Genomic DNA, 21,179 nt, shown 5'->3' with positions numbered 1-21,179 from the left:
AAAGAGTGGGTCACTGTGACGCTCACCACAGGAAGAACACAGTGGATACAGTAAGTCTGCTTACAGCAGACAGCTGGACGTCCTCCGGGGAACCAAAGGTAAACGTAGGCTTTAAAAGGCGCTTTCAGACAAACTACGCTGAGAGAAATGATTTAATTTCATTATCAACATTCCCAACACAGTCACATGGTCACTGATAAGGATTACAAACATACTCTCTGATTTAAGAAGTACACCAAAGTGTTTTACAGCTTTTATTTCAATCTGACTAGTGTAACCAAACAGTTATAACACAGTAATCAGAGGTAGAACTAGTTTAATCTTAGAATTAACACGTCAAATTACTTTTTGTTCTCAAAGTGTCCGACCTCGTCCCCTTTGACAAGGTCCCTGAAATCCTGAGACAGAAGAAAAAACAGGTGAGAATCAACACAGCTGCTGTCAGTGGGCTGCGGGGAGGTTATCCTTCCACCAGGTGGCGCTACTGCACGAGATACTCCTGAAGAACAACACCGAGGAGCAGAAATGAGAAACTGTAGCAAATACAATAAACCATCAGGTTATAAATTAAACAAGAAAGCAAACTATAGTTAATCCTCCTCTTTGACCTTAAATAAACCTCCTATTTGTTTAATTGACATAATACATTCAATAACGTTTAAAACCAGAGAAAGACCATAAACTCATCATGACTCATATCTCTGTGATCAAGGTTGTTTTACTTCTTCAAATGAATTTTGAACTAGTTGTCTTCCATCATCTCCATAAAATCAGAGGACGTACAGCTGGTTACAGATGGTTGAGCTGTTTGGACACAGTAGAAAAGAAAGGTGCAGAAGAAGAATAACTGATAAAGTGAACCTCATGACTGTTGCAAAGAGGACATGCAGGGCTGCAGGAGAAGAACAGACAAACTATGCCTCCATACTCGTCTGCTTATCCAGAGCCAGGTCACGAATGTAGCATCCTAAGCAGAGAAGCTTTGACCTCCCTCTCCCCAGCCACCTCCTCCAGCTTACCCAGGGGAATAAGGATGACTGTGATCCCCAACACACACCCTCTGGACCCCCTTCTTAAAGATGGGAACCAACACCTCGGTCTCTTAATCGATAAGTACCACCCCTGATCTCCATGCAGCATTGCAAAGGTGCGCCAACCAAGACAGGCCTCCAGCATTCAGAGGCTTCATGAACTCGGCCGACCTCATCCTTTGAAGTTTAACTTGCCTGAGTGATGTCACCCCCCCAGTGATGTCACACTCGTCCAAAGACTCTGCATCCTCTATGGAAGGCGTGTCAGCGGGATAAAGAGGTTCTTTCAGTATTTCTCAACTGAAGTCAGCAATTCCCCCTCTGCAGTGTATACTGTGTGGGTAGATCAATGCTTCCCCGTCCTGAGTCATCCGGCAGTTTACCAGAATCACGTCAAGGATGCCCAAAAGTCTTTTTCCATGGGATTGTTTTTTAAAGCTGATGTCTGGGACAGTTACATGGGAAGCATTTATGGATTTTTCATGGACTGACCCATCTCAATCTCCAGTACTACCTCAAAAGAAACTAACTGGATCAAATTGTTCAACTGAACAATGTTGTTTGGCTAAGAGCAAACAGCTTAACAAGATGGAGTCTCTTGTAATCGAGATCCTGTGATTCTCCCAAAATAAATTCAAGTGCATTGCAAGGTAAAAAGTCAGAAGCATTAACTCACCTTCTTCTTATTGAGCTTCATCTGGCAGCAGGAGAACAGTCCACACACTACATACATAGCAGCTGCGATGAAGCAGTTGTAGCCCACCTTCTGGTACACGTCATAGGCCCTGTGAGGTGGATCTAAACTGAGAAAATAGAAACATTGCAAAAGAAAAGTTACACATCTCATGAATGATTCAGTCACTGCAGATACACAGCAGAATGAACAAGTACTGAACACATCACGCATGTTCTATGTAAATATATTTCTAAAGGTGCTATTGAACTACAACACATCCCATTCATACATGCAAAGAAATCAAACCACAGATGTCTTTAAATTATGTGTTATAATGAGAAATGACAAAGGGAAAAGCATATTTAATACTTCGTACAAGGACAGTTTCTAGATGCCTCTTGTATGCAGAAACTAGTCACGTGCATTACTCAGGTGGGATTTTGGTCCATTTTTTCACACAAACAGTCTTGAAATCCTGAAGGTTCCCCTTCTATGAACTCTGACCTTTAGTTATTTCCATATGTTTTCAGTAGGATTCAGGTCAGGTGACTGACTGAGCTAATCTAGCAGCTTCTTCTTTCTCTGAAATCAAATGAGACTTTCCTTGGCTGTGTTTGGGATCCATTGTCTGGTAGATGGCAACAAAGTTTGTGAGTCTAAGGAGCTTGGAAAGAAAAGCGTCTGGACTTCTTTAAGTTGCTTGAAGACGTTTCACCTCTCATCCGAGAAGCTTCTTCAGTTCGAAGGTCACATGGTGGAGAGTCTCAGATTTAAGCTCTGTGGGTGTATCCCCCACAAAGAGGGACAAAAGGACCACCTGATGATCCTCTACCTAATCACATGAGCCAGGGTTTCGGGTGAGCTCACTGTGAAACCTGGCCCCACCCTATCATGTGATTTCCTGAGGTCAGATGGCCCAGGGTGTGAGTGGGCATTTGGCGTCTGGGAAGTATCTCAAAACTGGACTATAGATGGCAGACAGTTGGTGTCGTAAGCCCCGCCTCTGTTCAAAGATGGCCGCTCACAGTGGACATAGATGGCTTCTTTTACTCCTCTTTCAAACCATCTGTCCTCTCTGTCCAAAATGTGAACACTGGCATCCTCAATGCCATTGTTCCCACTTTGGAAGCAACTTGAAGAAGTCCAGACGCTTTTCTTTTCAAGCTCCTTAGACTACGATGACCTGGATGACCGAGAACCTTCACAGACAAAGTTTCTGAGTATTTCTTCTTCAATATTTTGTCTCTGTACATTGTTCGTTCCCTCAGTTTATGAAGTATGTGGAAATGTGTATGTGGGAGCACCTCGTGGCCGGTTTATGGTGGAATGATTTTCTTTCCACATTATTTACTCCAGTGCTCACTGGAATTTACAGTAGTTTAGAAATTCTGTAACCAAGGGCATCAACTGGAAGAAGCAACTAGAGACTGAAGAGGTACAACACAAACACTATGGCAAAGGGGAGCCAGGACATCAAGTTGGGGATACCGTTGTCATTCCCACCCACCAAGCCCCAAGAACAACTTGCGTATTAAAGGCGTTGAGGGCAAGTACAGCTGAAAGAGAGGCTCAGTGGGGAACCCGGACTCTCCAAGACTCTGTGAAGGTTCTCAGTCATCCAGTCCACTACAGGAAGACAACACCTGCCTGTGAGGGTGACGCCTCCGTACCAGATGTGCTGAACAACTTCTACGCACGGTTTGACTCTCAGGACGTGATGATGAGGAAGACTACTCCCCTCACAACGACCAGGCTCTGTGTCTGATGTGAAGTACTGATGTGCACCGTTGTGTCTGCATCATTCTGTTCTGTCTGGTGTTGCACAATTTGGTGGGTTTTTTTGCCAGTTTTGCACACTTGCACTTTATGTAGTTCTGTGTTGATTGTTTGTCAAAGTGAGTTGAGGCAACTGTTTTTGTGATTTGGCGCTATCGAATAAAAACTGAGCTCAACTGAGCTGTGCCTGTAAGGGCTTATTAAACACAGGACAAAAACACAGGACGGTCGTTTAGCCCAAGATTTGCTACCCCTCCCCCAAAAGGTTGATTCTGTTCATCTGGATGTTTTCTCTTAAAACGAGCGTTTATACGGTTGGAAACCTGCAGTCAGCTGATAATGAGGAAGTCACTCTGCTACTCTTTGAGTCCAAACTTCCTGTTTTTCATTCTGGACCAGATTGAACCATTTTACTATTTATATTCCTTTTAAAATGTCCATGTTTAGCTCATTAGCAGCTAAGTGGAGGCCAAACGCTGCATCGTGTTCAAAAACAGGATCTCTTTCCCGTCTACTGGACAGATTTGGTGACCTGTGGTTTATTGCTGAGGCAGATTTCAACTTTCAAGGAAGAATCGTGTTTCTACAAAAGACACAGCAATATCAAATAACATCATTAACCTTTTCTTCATTTACATTTTACGAGGGAAAGAGCGTTTTTCTGCTGTCTGTTTTCATTCCTTCTATTTAAGGCAGAAAATTGAAGCATAATTGGTGACTGTCTCTGCAGGAGCAGGATACCTGCAGCTGACAGGATACTAACCCTAAACAGAATGACCAACATGCAGTGCATCAGTCCAGCTCAAACAGACCAGTATTGAGCCAGAGTGCAGCTGCATAGGCAGAGATCTGGAGTGATGTGTTATAGCACAAGACTTACTCTTTAAATGTGTCTTCATCTGTCAAAGGCACATCTTCAATCAGTACTGCTGAATTTGTTGTAAAGAAGATGCCCAGCAAGGCCTGAGACAGAGAGGGGTATATTAGTCAAGCAGTGGCTCAGAGTAACTTGTAATGTGGTCCCAAATGGAATGAACATAACAGCAGGGTACAGCTCTTTATGATCCAGATATGTTTTTGACACAAATGCAATGCTTCCTAAACATTCACACAAAACAGGACTATTTAATACGCTATTGGATTAAACAGAGTCTTTCTTTACTCTTTAACTGGAGCTTCCTAAGCTGCCCTCTACTAACACTGGGAGGGAGATTCAGAAAAGTCAAACCATAGATCTGCTGTTATAGTTGCTGGTACAACAGGGTGTTTGCCTGACACTGTCTCTGCACCTTCACAGAAACAGCATACATGTCATGCACATCACGTTTTACGTTTAAAAGGGTCAGTCTGGACTCAAAATCTAACTTTATTTCAACCCACGTGGCTCATACACAAGTGTATGTAAGAGTTAAGGCTCCGTTTTCAGACACATTTAAATATATAATGTTAAGAAACTGGAATCACGTGACTGAGTGAACAGTAACTTCGTAACAAGAATTTAAGTGGCGCATAACGACGCAGCAAAGCAAAATCTCCACACTTACCAACATGACAACTCCCCACATGCTCAACACGATCCCACATGCGGCGAGTTTAGGTCCACAGATGAGGCCACGCATGATTCCACTCTGGTGCTCTTACTAGTCCACACAGAGAGCGTCAAACTAATCTCAGACTACGGTAGTTTCTTCGGTCACGTGACTATGACCGAACAGGTTCCGGGATGTTGAAAGTTAGAAATAGAAACAAACCGATCGAGTGAAGTGTTTTATATTAGTGTGCGGTGCGATACATTTGCTCCTAACTTACTGTAATAAAAGCCTGACACGTCCGTCACGTACAAACCAACACAAACCTCTAGTTACAAGTTTTCTGTAACAAGCCGGTAAACGAAATCACGTGACCGCAATGTTCTCAGTCATGTGACCTTCCCTCTCCGCGCGCAGATACCTTTGGAAATACAGTAATTTCCTGATTTCACAACAACATGAACGCACGCCTGTCTACTTTATTCTCTGCGCTTATTTTGTGTGATAGACTTTGAAACGCTCTGCTTTGCAGTAAACGCGTAGTGTATCACTAGAAAGTAAGCACTCATTTAACGCGGTGTCTTCTTGTGCACATGGCAGGCAAGTGATTTGAATGATAATATATATTTAGAAAAAACCACTGTAATGTATCTATGTGTGCCTTTGTAGTGGTACAGTATGGTTATGTATAGGTTTCCACCAGCCTGCACTGTGCAGTGTGTGTGAGATAGATACACCATAACAGTACCTGATGATAAGCTGGATTTAGACCAAATTTATTACAGCTTAAGTACAATTAAACAACAAACTGATGATTAATACAACCTACAGCATATAAATGGAGATGGAGTGTTTAAGGAAAAAGATTCGCAGCATGAAACATTAATCTGGATCAGAACTAAGTAAACTATGCAGCAACCCTACATTTCTTTACTCGTGTGGCTCTTTTTTAAAGAGTTGTGCATAAATAAGCACGTTTCTGTTTTTCAATCTTCCCTTCATTGTGTGAACATATATTTTTGGTAAACAGACTTATGTACTGCTTTTCTAACTCTATCTGATTTTTTCTATTTCTGTTTTACCAGGTTCATTCACCCATTCACAGACAAGCACTTTCTTCTATACACTGGCACACACACTCTCACGGATGTATCGTGACAACCCGACAGACACTTGGACATGCAGACCGAAGCAGCCAGAGATCAAATGATCAACCTTCCACCTGGTAGATCACCCACTCTACCTTCTGAGCCACAGCCATCCGTCATGCTGTACCTCATACTATCCCCTCTGGACTTGTGTGTTGTTGTTTCTACAGTAGCGTCACCAGTGTGTAGTCAGATCTCATTTCTGTAAACAATTAAGGTGTTTTATGGTAAAATATAACAATATAAAAGATAAATACAATATAAATTGTCAATAGACTGCCTAAATGTTAACAATGTAAACCACCATGTGTCACTCAAAGAAGCCCCAAAAAGACCAGATCCCCTGCTCTTTAACTACAGTAACTGATCATGATAAGCACGAATGCGATTATCGGTGTGCTTAGCTTTAGTCTGCACCCATCAAGAAGTTATTGTGAAAGATGTTCTGAGGACATTGTTATTCAGTATTTTTTCTTTCTTTAAAGCCAAGGTAAGAGTATCAGTTTCAACCAGGAACCTTCCTGCTGTGAGGTGACAGTTCTAACCACTGCAGCACCACGAAGCACTGGCCTGAGTGTCAAACTGCTGAAGCGTTTTCCCCGGGACTATACAAAATAGATTCTCAGTGTAGACATCACAGTGTGTATGATTTTAGTTTGAGGATGGACAGACTTATACGGCCATATTTTAAAAGAACGTGCTACAATCTGTGGTTCCAACAGTGTGCCAGCACTTTAACATTATGAAAAGGTTTTTGAACATTCTGTTAAAACGTTTCTTCTTGGTAACCTTTTTTAGGTTTTTTTTCAGTTTTTATCCTCAATATCGTACGGAGCCCCGCAGGGGACATGGAAGAAAAAAAACATTAAGACGGACTTTTGCGAGATCTCGCAAAACAAACTCGCGATCTCGCAAAAGTCCGTCTTAATTTTTTTTTCTCCCATGTCCCCTGCGGGGCTCCGTAATATCATCTACTAATCTGATTCCAATTATATATTTTTCTTGTAAGTATTCACATCCTCAAGTTTACCCCGTTTCGAGTGACCCGGTCACAGTGAGTTCTTAAAAACTGAGATTTACGAGTGCACCCTGAAGCCAGCGCGAGCCATCTGCTGAGCGCGCGCACATCCGTCTGTCGTCAGTGACATGATAGGAAAGAAGTTTGAAGGCAGATAAAACACCTTTTGCAGCAGTATGCAGCGCGGTATGAAAAAGACTGCCTTTTCCAAGCAGTGATACTAAAGACGGCGGGAGAGCTGCTTTCTAGCTGTGGAGCTACATTAGCTACGTGGCTATGCTGTTAGCATCGTAGTAGCTGTAATTGAACTGAAGGACATCATTGAGTGTGTGCTATCACAGAGACCAGCGAAATGACCTCAGCTTCTACTAAAGTAAGTCAGTCTGACACGTGAACATTTAGCATGTATTACATGGTGTGCATACAGTGTTGTTATCCTTACACAAACGTACCAACCCCAGTTTGCACCGAGCTTCCCGCTGCTTCTACACAATGGCCAAAACATGGACTGAACTTTTCCAGGGGATCATCAAACAATATTGCAAAATCTTTAAGTTTTAGGACAAATTATCTAAAAAGCAACAGTGGAAAATCATGGATCATCTATGCCCACGTGTTGCTTTTGGTCCTTCTTTTCCAGTGAGGGGGAATCTGTATACCTCCACCCAGCACCAGTGTAAGCTGGTGCTGTTGTATTACTCTGTGCTGTGACTGCGTGCAGCAGGACACTGCACATAAACAACCTGGATCCCAATGATAAACGTCTATCTGAGCACTCAGCGTGCTTTATATAACTTGCCTCATTCACCCACACGCACTCATAATTTGGGGTTAATATCTTGCCCAAAGATATTTGGCAGGCAAATTGGAGCAGAGAGGGGTTGAACCACCAACCTTCTCTCAGCTGACCTGCTCTACCACCTAAATGTTAATCGCAGCATGTTGCAGTACACATCCCTTTATTACAACGTTCACCCTCTGTGGAACGATACGTAGTCATTTTCCATGGATGCTACTTGTCCACTTAACCACTCTGTGTTGGCCAGGTGGGCGAGATCTTCTCTGCAGCAGGAGCAGCCTTCACCAAACTAGGAGAACTCACCATGCAGCTTCACCCAGTGGCAGAGTCCAGTCCTGCCGGGTAACACTAGTCTCACACACCTTGTATAATTATAATAATTTGTCTAAAATGATATAAAAAGTAATGTTGTTGCATTTCGTATGGACTTGAGCTGTTTTTGTTGTTGGAGCCAAAAACTAAGATGTACTTTATATAAGTTTAATTTCATTATAAACCATTGAGTTAAGTAAATTAATTTTCTGTCTATAACAGAAAATTAATTTCTTAGTGTGCTTTATATAGTAAGGCAGGGTGTCCAACTCAAGGCCTCCAGTGTCCTGCAGGTTTAGACGTGTCCAGCTGATTTAAATGGCTAAATGACCTCCTCAACACATCTTGAAGTTCTCCAGAGGCCTGGAAATGACCTGATCATTTGATTCAGGTGTGCTGACCCAGGGTGAGATCTGAAACCTGCAGGACACCGGCCCTCGAGGCCTGGAGTTACCCACCCCTGTAGTAAGGTAAACGTTTTCACGAGGGGTCTCTAAGGCTACGTTCACACTGCAGGTCTTAATGCTCAATTCAGATTTTTTTTATCAAATCCGATTTTTCATTTATTTACTTTTTTGTCTGCTTGTTCACACTACAAATAAAATGCGACAGCAAACGTGCTCTAGTGTGAACCCTCAAAGTGGCCGCATGTGCAAAAGAAGACGTCACACACAACGCGCTCTGTTTAGACCCAGAGCAAACAGTGTTGTTGGACTGTCCATCCATCCATTCGCTACCGCTTTTCCTTTTCAGGGTCGTGGGGGGCGCTGGAGCCAATCCCAGCTGTCGTAGGGCGAGAGGCGGGGTACACCCTGGACAGGTCGCCAGTCTGTCACAGGGCTAACACACAAGGACAGACAACCATTCATACTCACATTCACACCTAGTGACAATTTGGATTTTCCAATTAACCTATCCCCACAAACTGCATGTCTTTGGACGGTGGGAGGAAGCCGGAGTACCCGGAGAGAACCCACGCAAACACGGGGAGAACATGCAAACTCCACACAGAAAGACCCCGGCCTGATGGTGGAATTGAACTCAGGACCTTCTTGCTGTGCGGCAACAGTGCTAACCACCGTGCCACCGTGCTGCCCTGTTGTTGGACTGATAGCCTTAATATAAAGACCTGTTTCGGACTTTACATTTCCCAATTTTGCTTTAAGTTATAAAGTTATTGTGATATTTACATTTGGCCTAATAATGATCCTTATTGCTGTTTTAGAGGAGCGGTGCTTCAAAGGATAGTTGCAGATTCCTGTCAGAATCTGCAGATTATACAGTACAAATAAAATGTTCACGTTGTCTTCCCAACAGTTTCACTGGATAGCCAGGAAGCGTTCACGATGTCTTCTCCGGCGCTGATAGTTGGCGTCTGTCCTGTGTCAGTGACGTAAAAGACTGATTTAATGCAACATGACCGTTCAAACAGCAGTCGCTTTCTGAAACATCAGATATGTATCGGATTCAGGACCACATACGAAAGTGACCCAGGTCAGATTTGAAAATATCGGATTTGTGTCGTTCACACTGTCCTACCATGATCAGATATGGGTCGCATAGGGTCAAAAAAATCAGATTTGATGTGCTTTCGCCTGCAGTGTGAACGTAGCCTAAGTGGATGGATATTTGATTAAGTAGATTTACTAGATGTCCTTTCTGATGCAAACTCCAAAGGATTTGAGTAGTGTAAACCACTACACTATGGAGTCACTGCTTTATATAGTAAGGTAAAGGCCCAAATAACGAAGGAAAGACTCCAACAATCAGACCAGGCTACCCTTAAGGAGAGGAAACCATCTGCTAGAACAGGATGAGCATTTACGTGAGTCTACAACCCAAAACTTATACATGTGCATAGCATGCATGGCACAATTTCATGTACTGTAAATAATCTATAAACTATACTATAAATAACCTAATTTAAGTTAGGTTTGTGAGTGCATTAACTTGTGGGTCACCATAGCTGCATCTACTAAAAGAAGTTCAGTCTCTGTGACCTCCATCTCAAGGTCAGGGGTTTAAGTTTGCACATTCATAAGATTTTCAGAAAACTCGAGAATAATTCAACGTAGAATTTTTAAATTGAGACCATAGGTGTATCTACTAAAAATCTTGGACACGTCTTATTCATGAGAACAACCTCTGGGGCGTAAAACGTGTAACTTTGTGAGCCGGTTTTAATAATAAACATGAATCAGACACAGTGTGTTACAGTCAGAGTCAGACGAGTTACCAAATAAATGGTCACAGAACGTGTGATTCATCTGTGTCATCACATGTGCAGAGACTACCCAGTGTGGGCCGGAATAGCTTAATCCTTAATTTAGCTCCCATCTCTCCTCCAGCAGTTTGACAAAGAGCACAGTGAAGAGGAAACCATATGAAGATGGAGCTACGCCTGCAACTTCTGACAGTCCAAAGAAGGTCATCAAGAAATCCACTCTTGCTGTTGCCAGAGCATCGCAGGGCCCTCCAGCTGTTATCTCTGTGTCCACAGCTCAGGTTGTCATGGCAGCAGGTCTCCAGGGTCCCCCCTCCAGCCAGCCTCCTCTGAAGAAACAGAAGACTGCAGGTCTCCATCCTCGAGTCCACCAACAGTTTTATTCATTTCATTAAAAAAAACAAAACAACTTTCTTGTAGCTTGTAAATAATAACTTTTTGTAAATTTTAAATACACAAAAATGAACAAATAATACAGAGAAGTGAAGTGAAGTGAGTGCTGTGTGTGTGCAGATGTGACCCTCAGCGCTCTGAATGATTCGGATGTGAACAGCGATCTTGTGGACATCGAGGGACTCGGTGAGCGATCCAACTCCAAAAAACTCAACAATTTTGATCAAGGTAAAGTTCATGAACAGAAAAAAACCACAGATGGATTGTTTTACGCTGAATTACACAAACAAACAGAAGCTGTCAAATATCCCTGGGGCAGGGATAGCTCAGTAGGTAGAGTGGTGGCCCCATGATCGGAAGGTCGGGGGTTCGACTCCACTGAATGGCTACCCTGAGGTACCCCTGAGCAAGGTACCGTCCCTACACACTGGGTTAAATGCAGAGGAACAATTTCCTTATGGGGACTAACACATACACACACATTGAAAAGTTGGGATCAAGTCAAAAGATTAGATAGCTTCTGCTTTAACATCATCGGGTCTGACTTCTGTTGTTCAGCAGAAAAAATTGGGTAGAAAACCCCATCCAGTAAGTCCTGCACCTCACTGGCCTTACCATCAGCAGTTTGGGCAAGTGGCTATCAGCTAAAGTTGAGAGCAGGGAAACTTTGGGTTTTCACATTAAAAAAAGTGACGTTGGGAGCATCTGCACTATCCAAAACATGTAAATGTGTACTAGCACAAAAGGAGGTTATGTAAAAAAGGCAGACGATCTATATAGGATCAGGCCACTGCAAGGTAAAGACGGGACAGTAATTCAATAAACTGGCAAAAACCCACAAGCCTGTATATTTATGGGCCCCATGTAAAGATTTGGACCATTTGATGATCTACAGTAAGTATATGAGACTTTCTTTTCTGTCTCCACAGATACTCTGAACCTGGACTCAAGCCTCATTATGAACCCCAGCGACCTGCCTCTGCTGTCCCGCTGATCCTCCTGTAAACGTCTAGAAGTGATGAAGAAACACTTGAAATAATTTGTAAAAATCAGGACTCGTGTTTGTAAGCAGTGGATGCTGAGCACTAGGATGAACAGCAGTCAGAATGTGTTGGTGATGAAGTTAGTTCTAGGCAAGTTGGCATAATGTGTGACCTTGTGTAATTTTCGTTTCCTTAAACTCTGGTTGGAGAAACATTTAGAATATCCCACTCTATTTATTTAAGTTACATTTCAGCAGAAAACCCTTGGCTTCACTGATAAAAGATAACCTTTGCAAAAGTTCTCCCGCTGCGGACGCAGGACATGTGTTTTTTAAACAAAGTTAAAGCATTTACAGAAACTCATTAAAAAGCTCCTCTATAATTTCCACTTCAGTGCCTCCAAATGCCTTTGTAAGATTCGATTTGTCATGTTGACAGCATAATTGCTGGCATGTGTTACTAATGTCTTTGACGAGCCAGTGTCCTGAGAAATCCACATCTCACTTTTGGCAGATATCCGTGGTTAAAACTTTGACTGTACAGACATGGCAGTAACAACATGATAAAAGGACATCTCAACTAACTTTACCAGGATTTCTCTGTAGAGCTCTGAAACACAACTAGTTTTCCACTAAACAGAATGACACCAGTGAGCTGAGACAATGTGGATGAATTCCAATTGAATATCAGAACCAGACTTTGTTCATCCCAAAGGGACAATTAAGATACAACAGAGCAGCATGACGTCGAAGACAAGGACAGAGCATAAACAGGCAATAAGAGTGAGATAATAAATACACAGAATATACAGTTTTAAAATTAAAGTGACTGAATAAGTGAGTAAAGTGTTGGGAATATAAAAAGAGATATTGCACCTCTCCAGCATCCATATCAAGCTCCTATTATTCCAGATTCGAGTCTGGAAGTTGAAACAATGTAACAAATGATGATTTTAATTGTTATTTTTTCTGTATGTAGAAACTGTCGGTTTTTGTGTATTTTAGCATTTGACAGCATCATGTATGTTTCATGCTGTTTAATCTTTTCTTTATATTCATGTGAGTGGAACATAAAGTTAAGGTGATAGATTTATTTTATCTCGACTTCATGCCTTTCATTTGCTTTGGCAGGAGCGTCACAGACGGGGAATTTTCATCAGTATCATTTTGCATGAAAGTGCTTGAGCTTTGAAGTGCAGCGAAGCATAGCTGCGTAAATGGTAAATGGCCTGTATTTATATAGCGCTTTACTAGTCCCTAAGGACCCCAAAGCGCTTTACATATCCAGTCATCCACCCATTCACACACACATTCACACACTGGTGATGGCAAGCTACATTGTAGCCACAGCCACCCTGGGGCGCACTGACAGAGGCGAGGCTGCCGGACACTGGCGCCACCGGGCCCTCTGACCACCACCAGTAGGCAACAGGTGAAGTGTCTTGCCCAAGGACACAACGACCGAGACTGTCCAAGCCGGGGCTCGAACCGGCAACCTTCCGATTACAAGGCGAACTCCCAACTCTTGAGCCACGATCGCCTGTAAACACGTTGGCTTAAAAGAAACAGATGTTTGGGGGATGATGCAATAGCTGCGAATTTGAATGTGCTTGTGCATCTTTTCCATTCTGTTTAGTTCCCAAAGAAATGTTTTTGTCTAAATAGAAGAAAACATTATTTTAGTTTTCATCTGCCAGCCTCCAAGTGCACCCCAACACATTAAGACACTAAGAAAAGTGATGCTAATTCTCTCCTGAAGAGGGAAAAGTAAATTGCAAAAGGATGATTTAAAGAAATATCCCTTGAGCTAAAAGCTGTGAAGGTGCTGACGGTGGATGTGATTGACGGCATCAAGGACATTTATAGGAACACAGTGACCAGCAGTGTGATATCCTTCATACACCATCTCTGTGTGCTCACATAAGTGGAAATCATGACACATTCATTTGCGTTTTGTAAAGATTCATCAGCGCTGTAGACACTCAAACCTGGCTCAGATTTTATTATTGTGCTTGGAACAAAGCCATCGCGACCTTAAAGAACTTTAGCATGCATGTAGTTTAAGGTGAGACAAGATTTGAACCTTTTCTTTCGGTCTAAAATAAGTTTCAGTAGACATTTTAGTTTTCAAATGCTGACCTTTTATTAATGTGTAACAGTCATAATCGACCCACAGACCGTTATGTTCGTCCACTGGGAAGTTTTAGACACATTAAACTGCAGTGCTGCTTATTTCTAATAAAATAAATGATAATCACAGCAATGTAGTGATGTGTGTCTGACAGAAGCAGCACATAACATACTGGTAATGCAGTGAAAAATACCAGTAATGATGTGCTGCTACGGCCAGATGCACTGAATGTGACCAACACTCACACGTACTCACAAACATGCATTTCTGGAAAAACAAGTAAAGAATAAATCCGAGCACTACAGGTAACGCAGCATATTTTCAGCATGCAGTGATCTGCCTCCCACATACTGATCTGAAATATAAAGACCAGAGATTTCAATGCAAACACCTCTCAGGTTGTTTGTGACAGCAGCTTTGGATGGATCAGTGATCTCTGGAGGGACGAGCACATATTTGAAATGAGTGATTCCACAGACTGGCAGGCTTTGACACGAGTACCTATCGAAAACAAGAAAATCAGCAACAAAATATAAACAAATGCAACATGCAGGCACTCCTGGTCAGTTGTGCGTTTGTTCCGAAGTTTCTTAAACAATTATTCATAAACAGAAATTAGTTTTATATGATGTGGATAAAACACATTGTTCTCTTATTTTAATAAAAACCTTTAGAAAGAGAACTGTGGCTGGAGTCTAATCGCTGATTGTTCCACACAAACACTAACATAAAATCAACATCGTTATGAGTGAAAAACCTAAAAAAAGTTTGTTTTAAATAGAACGTGTCTAAGCTGTCGACCCTAAATAAGGAAATTATCTAAATCATTCGTCCTCATTTTCTAACCTCATTATGTTCTCTATAAGTAGGAAATGCTGTTTTCAACTCACTGGTGCAATTAGTTTGTTGTCAGGAGACAAAAGGATTTCAGCTTGAAACAGAATTAAATGTGAGTTTGTGCTCACTACTGCTGCTCACTATTCATGTCAGTGCAATTCTTTTCACAGATCTCGACAGAAAAATAAACCAGTGATACTCAGATAATGACATGCATCCAGGTGCTATCAGAAAACAGGAAAGCGACTCATGCATTCATTCACCCACATGTGGTTCATAGCTTTAAGACAAGTAACAGAAATTATTGCAATCAAAGTCTAAGCTGGAGGAAAATGGACTAGGAGCAGTGTGATGCTGAGGATCCCAGGGCTCACGGTGGCAGCACATGATGATTTGAAGCGATTCAGCACATCTGCAAAACATGATGTGCTGCTAGAGCGCACCCTGGACACACCGAGTCCATGACTCAGGCTGGTGCATGTCCACGGGGGCGGGAGGGCAAAGACAAAACTGAAATGTATGTGACCTTTCTCTGAAGAAGACGGCCACGTACAATAATGTTGAATTTTTGATTCCGTTCATCTGTACGGTTTTCTTTTAAAAACAGAGAAAATGGAGGAAGTGGAGAAAAAGAGGAAGCAGATGGGGGAGGGGAGGGGGACGACGACATATAGCTCAGATATTTTTGAAGAAAGATAACATTAAAGAATGTTTCACCACAAGTATTTAATGATAAAATAATCCACACATTTTATTTTCTGATGATTTCCACCTGAAACATACTACAAAAAATAAAATAAAATCAAAGATTATTTAAGCAACTGAAATAAAATAAAAAGTATGACTGTACTTACCCCGACTATATCCTTAAAGGCAAACCACAAACAGCACACAGCAGTGGGGAACGTTGAGTCGTAACAAGCTACCTACTCTAATGTAAACAAAGATAGAAAATGAAAAACGACATTTACATGCAGCTTTTAGAAGAAGTCTTTCACCAAAAAGAAACACAATATAAACATCCGCCAGATGTCTGAGTTTTCAAGATACATCAAGTTCAAAAAGCTGAAAGTAAAAAAAGAAAGTGATTTATTAAAATACTTGCATCCCAATTTTAATGAATCTCCACTGAACCAAATGTGTATTTTTATACCAAAAGTGTAAAACAGCATCTTACCTGCAGCCCTGCAGAGGGTCACGCTTTAAACACTGCAATCAGAGCAGATCAGTTAGTGCAATTGTCTAAGAAGTCATGTCTTGTTGATGCAGCCCCTAGGAACTAATCCAGACTCATGCCACACAGTATTATTGAAGGTACAGCAGCTCTGGTCCAGCCCAGAGGTTCTCTTACAATTTTCCCGTCATCTAATTCGTGAATGTTGGCTGCAGTTCAGTATTTCATGTGTCAGAGGAAAGAAGAAAACAAGGCAGGGTTGCTTTTTAAGGATAAGTGAGACTGAAGTAGTCATCTTAACCTGCTTGGATTTTATTTATTTAAATGCATTTCCAACTACAGATATATCGACAGAATATCAGTGATGAAAAATCAGTTTTTGTTTATGGTTTGGTTTATAAAATACCTGCAAACATCCTTCACATGTGATCAACAGTTACTTAAAGGATTTTCTGTTGATTGATATATTTCACTTTACATGTGGATCCTTACATTGGAGCCAGTATTCTGTCATTTTAATGTGAAACTGAGAGTTAGTTGACTGATTCGTCAGTATAAAGAAAAAACAGATTTGAACTGGACAGGGCGGGGCCAGCACTGAACCTGATGCACCACACTTGACAGGATACACTTAAGATTTATACTTCCATAAAACTCGGCTGTAAACAGGAAACATACGCATGCATATCTGTCTGCAAAAAAATCCTCTTAAAGGGCCAAGAAGTTTTTATTTAAAACAAACAGTTTTAAATGTAAAATGTTTGGTGCTGATGCTTAACCTCCAAGGCTGCTCAAATGAAGCCTTATAAAGGCATGTGGCCACAAAGGGTCAGAAAAGGTAACTACAGATAACTACGTCCCAAACATCCACTCTCACTCACAGAAGAATCAAAGTGTGATGGAGGGAATAAAAGGCAAAGTGTTGGAAAGCTCCTGTCTATGGCCTGCTGCTCCTGCAGTCACAGCACCACAGGCCATTTTACATTCTTCAGAGGAAAAAAAAGATTCACTTACCATTTGCTGCTGAGATGTTAACCTGATGATGGAGGAGCTAACTAGCTTAACTACTGACTAAGAACACTGAAAGTAAACTCACACCTTCTTCTGCCTGTTTGTGTGGATACATTGTCACAATCCACAGACCAACAATCAGAACTAGTCCTCAAAAATAACATAAAACAGGAACAACAGAGGCACACACAGACACACAGGATGACTAGATTTGTCAAATAAAAGTAAAAACCAAGGAGAGTCCCAACAGCAGCTCTACACAAACACCCATCAGAGGGATAGAGCTAGCCTACTACAGTGACAGAGAGAGCTGAAAAAAGGCCTGTTTGGGGTTTCTGGTTGCTCCTGCTTCTGTTCGTAGTAAAAGGGGGTGTCCGGGGAGGAAGGGGGTTGGTCAGGTTTTGGTCCCAGTCCCAAAAATACCCCCTCCCCCCCAAAAAAAACAGACAAACAAACAAACACAAACAAACAAACAACCAACAACTTCGTGTCCCCTCATCCTTCCTTGCTGGCCTTTCACCTTTTAGCTATGTGTATGTGCATGTCCCAGTCCTTCTCAGTGCTGCCTCGCTGAGCCCTAGCTACGCACACTGAGACAGTGAGAAGACTCAGTAGGCATAAAAACCTACAGGGCTGCAGCCTTTTTCCCTAGCAGTCACTTTCTACAATACAAATCGACATTTTCGGGGGCAGCGAAAAATCTAAAGAAAATATGTGGACGCTCCCCAGTGTGTGTGTGAGACAGGTGTAAAGCGCGGGGTCTGTCGGAGCTCCCGTTTGCACGTAAAAAATTTATTTGTGCGAGGCAAAGGGGCTGCTGCGCAGCGCGGAGCATTGAGCCTGTACGCCTGGCAAGCTGCTCCACTGTCAGACTGAAAGAAAGCCTGAGAAGACAGGGAGGGAGGAGAGGGAGGAATATAAAATGAAGAATAGTGTGGCTCTGAGAGGAAGCTCTTTATGCATTCACACACAGTTTGAGGAGCCTACTTTATAGGCTAATGTTGCGAAATAAAAAACAGAAACCACAGCAAACACACGAGTGGGGTAAGTACAGTGAGCCACCAGCTTCTCTGTGCTGCGACACACAAAGGAAGCCGAGTACAGAAACACACACATGGACTAGTATTAATGCACAAATGTAATCGCACTGAGAGCTACACTCGGTGTTTGCCTGACTCTATTTTCTCATGTTCTCATATGGCCGTGACATGGCAGTCGACAGGAAGGAGGAAGACTCACACTGCTGAAAGTGCTGCTCTCAAACTACACTGTTTTACAAGGAGGTGGCCCTGCCTACCTCTCTTTCTGTTCTACGCACTTTTACACACACAGAAAAATAAAACATGGGCACATTAAGAAAAAGGCCCGGCGCTAACTTGAAATAAATCCTAGACCAGGCTCTAATGGAGCAGCTCCTCCAGCATTACTCGGTGTAACAGTGGGTGTCACAGTTAAGCTCCAGGGATGCCCCAAATTACAAAGTATGCTCGTTTTCCATTCACATGAAGCAGTCTTACTCTAATCACTTACAGGTGATGATAATGGCTAACACCACACCATCAGTCCAGGAGAAGAATTCAAATTGGCTAAGCCACACGAGGTTTCTTCACGTCTATGTCAGTCGAATTTTAATAGAATAATCCCGAAATGATCTTAATCCATTTCCTAACATTTCTGCAGGCTGAGGCCCTCGATGTGTTTGTGGTAAAGACAAAAAAGAAGAGTTTAAAGATTTGTTTACTCGGTTCTGCTGTGCAAGTCTGGATATGACACATTGGAAAATATTTCCACATCAATTCACATCTTGAAGTTTAAAGTTCTGTTGTTCCTGGAATTATGTTTTTTTTCTTTTACAATTTTTATATTGCATGTGTGAATATTTGACCTGCTGCATAACAGCTGAAGATCTTTATGGATCAGATAAAATATCTGATGCTATAAGGAATGGTGAAAAATATCCACAGCTGCAGTATTAAACTTTATTTAAATTTACCTTATGGATTTAAATCAGTGTAAATATAAAATAATACAGTAAAGAAATTTTAGCTTTTCAATTTGGGCCACTTCACTTTGTGATGGTTCGGACTGAACATATTCAGTGAACACAGCTCTAATGAATATAATAAAAGAATTATAATTATTTCCAGAATTTCTCTAAATGTTGCTGATACATTTTTGAATGTGATGCATTGAATTAATTGTTTCAGTCGACAGGAAACAAAATTCTGTCATTACAGTCTTCTTAAACAAAAAAGATTCAACTTCGGTTTTAAAGGTGTCACTTGTTGCTACTTTAATTTAATACTTTGTATTTTTGATGTTTTATGGATTAAAAGTACTGAGTTGTTGAAACAAAGTAATATTTAGAACAAAGTGATGCCAACTATTCTGCAAAAATATTCTCCTTTTTGTGAGCAGCAGTTTCTGTCAGAATAAGCAAACACTATCTCCTTGGTGAGGCACAGCCATCGTGACCTTTTCTTTATAAGTCACCAAACAAGATTTAATCTAAAAAAAGTGAAGACATTAGAAATGTTACTTCACTCTCAGATGATGGTGTGCAGCACATACACAACCAGGGTCTTACCTAAAAACGTTGAACAGTAAGAGGGAGACTTTTTAATGTCAGGGTCCGTTTCTCGGTCATTCTGGGGGAGAGTCCAGCGGTCTGTGTGGGAGCTCCGCTTTTTACCTCGTTTTTCTATCAGTTTGTAAACGACACGCTTAAAAAGAAAAAAACTTTCCCTATAGTTTGCCTAGAAATCATCTATTTGTCATGTTGCCTAAAGCTTTGTATTAACACATTTATGAAAATTAGTTTCATTGTTCTAAAAACCGACTAATACATAATCAGAGCTGACTGATCTTTGAGTAAAGTCGAAGTCAAAGGCAGCCGCACATATTTCGATAACTGCCCGTATTAAAGTGCGCAGTCCTCGCTGTGATGAGAGGATGACAGGCTGCGCAGGTGAGAAACTGCTGAGTCACTGCGTTTTCCGAGCCTGGACTTTCTCACTGTTTCCTCTGTTTAACGGGGCGTTTTGACTTAAGTATAGTTTATTTATTTGTTTGTTTATTGTGCTTGAAGGCGAGATTAGCGTCGTATTTAGACACAGTGTGCAGCCGAGTGGGCTGGCGTGGTTGCTGGGGAGGAGGCTGTGACTAGGGGAGTGTCCCCTTCCTCTACTTTTCCACTTATCACTTAAACTCTTTTGTAAAGAAATATAAGTTCTGCACTGTTAACAATAAGCTATATTTGAACATTTGCTAAGATACTATATTATGATTGCTTTGTCTCCGTGCAGAAATGGACGCGCACAGTGTCTGACACAGTGCAGTCACGCAGCCTTTTGTTTCAAGCCGCACTTTACTTTGTCTGCTAAGCGTCCCTCGCACAAAGCCTTTACTTACAGCACATCCACGCTTACAAAGCAGCTACCGGCCATAACACGTAAACACTTTTAAGTTACTTACCTACAAATGAAAATAAAAAGATAAAGACTAAATACTTTATTAGTCAAAATTGGGGCGGAAAAAGAAACTCTTACCTTCGGAAGAAAAAGAATATCCAAAGGAGAAATAATGTTAAGATAATCCTGGTTTTACGCTAAAAAGCGAAATAGTGCGTAAATGTATTTGAAGACGGGCTCTCATTCTGTCTCAGTGGAGGATTTGAAAGTGGCGCCAACGGCAGTTGTTCCTCTGCTACCCACGCAGCCGTCACACACACAAAAAATAAATAGAAATTTAAACGTGCAAGTAGCAATATTTCATTCATACCAAAATGTGCCTGCCGACCACCGCAACCCACTCGTGTCCACAGTTTTGAATAATATACATTCTGCGATTTTTATTTATTTTTTATGTTAAATTAAAATAACCGTCAGAGGCTTTTTGAGCCGCGGTGCAAGACGGGAGATTTCTGTTGTGTTTTGAATTTCGAACTGACCGGAGCAGCTGACGTGCTGGCTCAGTGGCTCCCCCTACAGCCACTGTGCGTGCACTCATTCGTCACGACTTGATGATATGAAATTTATTCAGTTGCTCCGAGATTTTGCGGTGTCTTTTCTGTTTTGTTTTTTGATCTTTAACGATCAAAATGACTTTGATTTTGTTGTGGTATTTTCTAAACATGTAT

General features: G+C 41.6%; 2 protein-coding genes and 1 long non-coding RNA gene across 4 annotated transcripts; 1 reads left to right on the top strand and 2 right to left on the bottom strand.

Moving 5' to 3' along the window:
- Positions 1-134: 134 nt before the first annotated feature.
- LOC146581156 (ribonuclease kappa-A-like) lies at positions 135-5,356 on the bottom strand. The gene is made up of 4 exons (XM_085267550.1): positions 5,028-5,356; positions 4,364-4,446; positions 1,708-1,834; positions 135-499 (listed from the first exon to the last, which is right to left on the bottom strand). The coding sequence occupies exons 1-4, from the start codon at positions 5,100-5,102 to the stop codon at positions 482-484; spliced, it is 303 nt and encodes a 100-aa protein (XP_085123676.1). The 5' UTR covers positions 5,103-5,356; the 3' UTR covers positions 135-481.
- A 1,804-nt stretch (positions 5,357-7,160) lies between these two features.
- Positions 7,161-12,986, top strand: LOC146581155 (BPTF-associated chromatin complex component 1-like). 2 transcript variants are annotated; one of them, XM_085267545.1, is made up of 5 exons: positions 7,161-7,551; positions 8,225-8,319; positions 10,638-10,864; positions 11,027-11,134; positions 11,836-12,986. In XM_085267545.1, the coding sequence occupies exons 1-5, from the start codon at positions 7,531-7,533 to the stop codon at positions 11,898-11,900; spliced, it is 516 nt and encodes a 171-aa protein (XP_085123671.1). In that variant the 5' UTR covers positions 7,161-7,530; the 3' UTR covers positions 11,901-12,986. The 2 variants fall into 2 exon arrangements, with proteins under 2 accessions (XP_085123671.1, XP_085123672.1); XM_085267546.1 differs by having other exon boundaries at positions 7,162-7,551; positions 10,641-10,864.
- Positions 12,987-15,672: 2,686 nt separating this feature from the next.
- LOC146581154 (uncharacterized) lies at positions 15,673-20,717 on the bottom strand. Its single transcript, XR_014891701.1, has 3 exons — positions 20,590-20,717; positions 16,034-16,065; positions 15,673-15,787 (listed from the first exon to the last, which is right to left on the bottom strand). It is a non-coding gene; the product is annotated as an uncharacterized LOC146581154 (long non-coding RNA).
- Between the last annotated feature and the right edge of the window lie 462 nt (positions 20,718-21,179).

This window comes from Mchenga conophoros, linkage group LG3 (assembly GCF_057382185.1).
Source record: "Mchenga conophoros isolate Kocher_MC1m ecotype Shallow Benthic linkage group LG3, M_conophoros_male_GT1.1, whole genome shotgun sequence".
Classification (NCBI taxonomy): domain Eukaryota; kingdom Metazoa; phylum Chordata; class Actinopteri; order Cichliformes; family Cichlidae; genus Mchenga; species Mchenga conophoros.
Note: the sequence above shows the minus strand (reverse complement) of the source record. Positions and strands in the feature narration are given on the sequence as shown.

Bases quoted from the DNA above. Each gene is read 5' to 3' on its own strand.
- LOC146581156 (XM_085267550.1), bottom strand. From the start codon at position 5,102: ATGCGTGGCCTCATCTGTGGACCTAAACTCGCCGCATGTGGGATCGTG. The intron at 4,447-5,027 runs GTAAGTGTGGAG...TCTCTGTCTCAG, and splicing joins TGTGGGGAGTTGTCATGTTG to GCCTTGCTGGGCATCTTCTT. The intron at 1,835-4,363 runs GTAAGTCTTGTG...CTATTTTCTCAG, and splicing joins GATGAAGACACATTTAAAGA to TTTAGATCCACCTCACAGGG.
- LOC146581155 (XM_085267545.1), top strand. From the start codon at position 7,531: ATGACCTCAGCTTCTACTAAA. The intron at 7,552-8,224 runs GTAAGTCAGTCT...TGTGTTGGCCAG, and splicing joins TGACCTCAGCTTCTACTAAA to GTGGGCGAGATCTTCTCTGC. The intron at 8,320-10,637 runs GTAACACTAGTC...TCTCTCCTCCAG, and splicing joins GCAGAGTCCAGTCCTGCCGG to CAGTTTGACAAAGAGCACAG.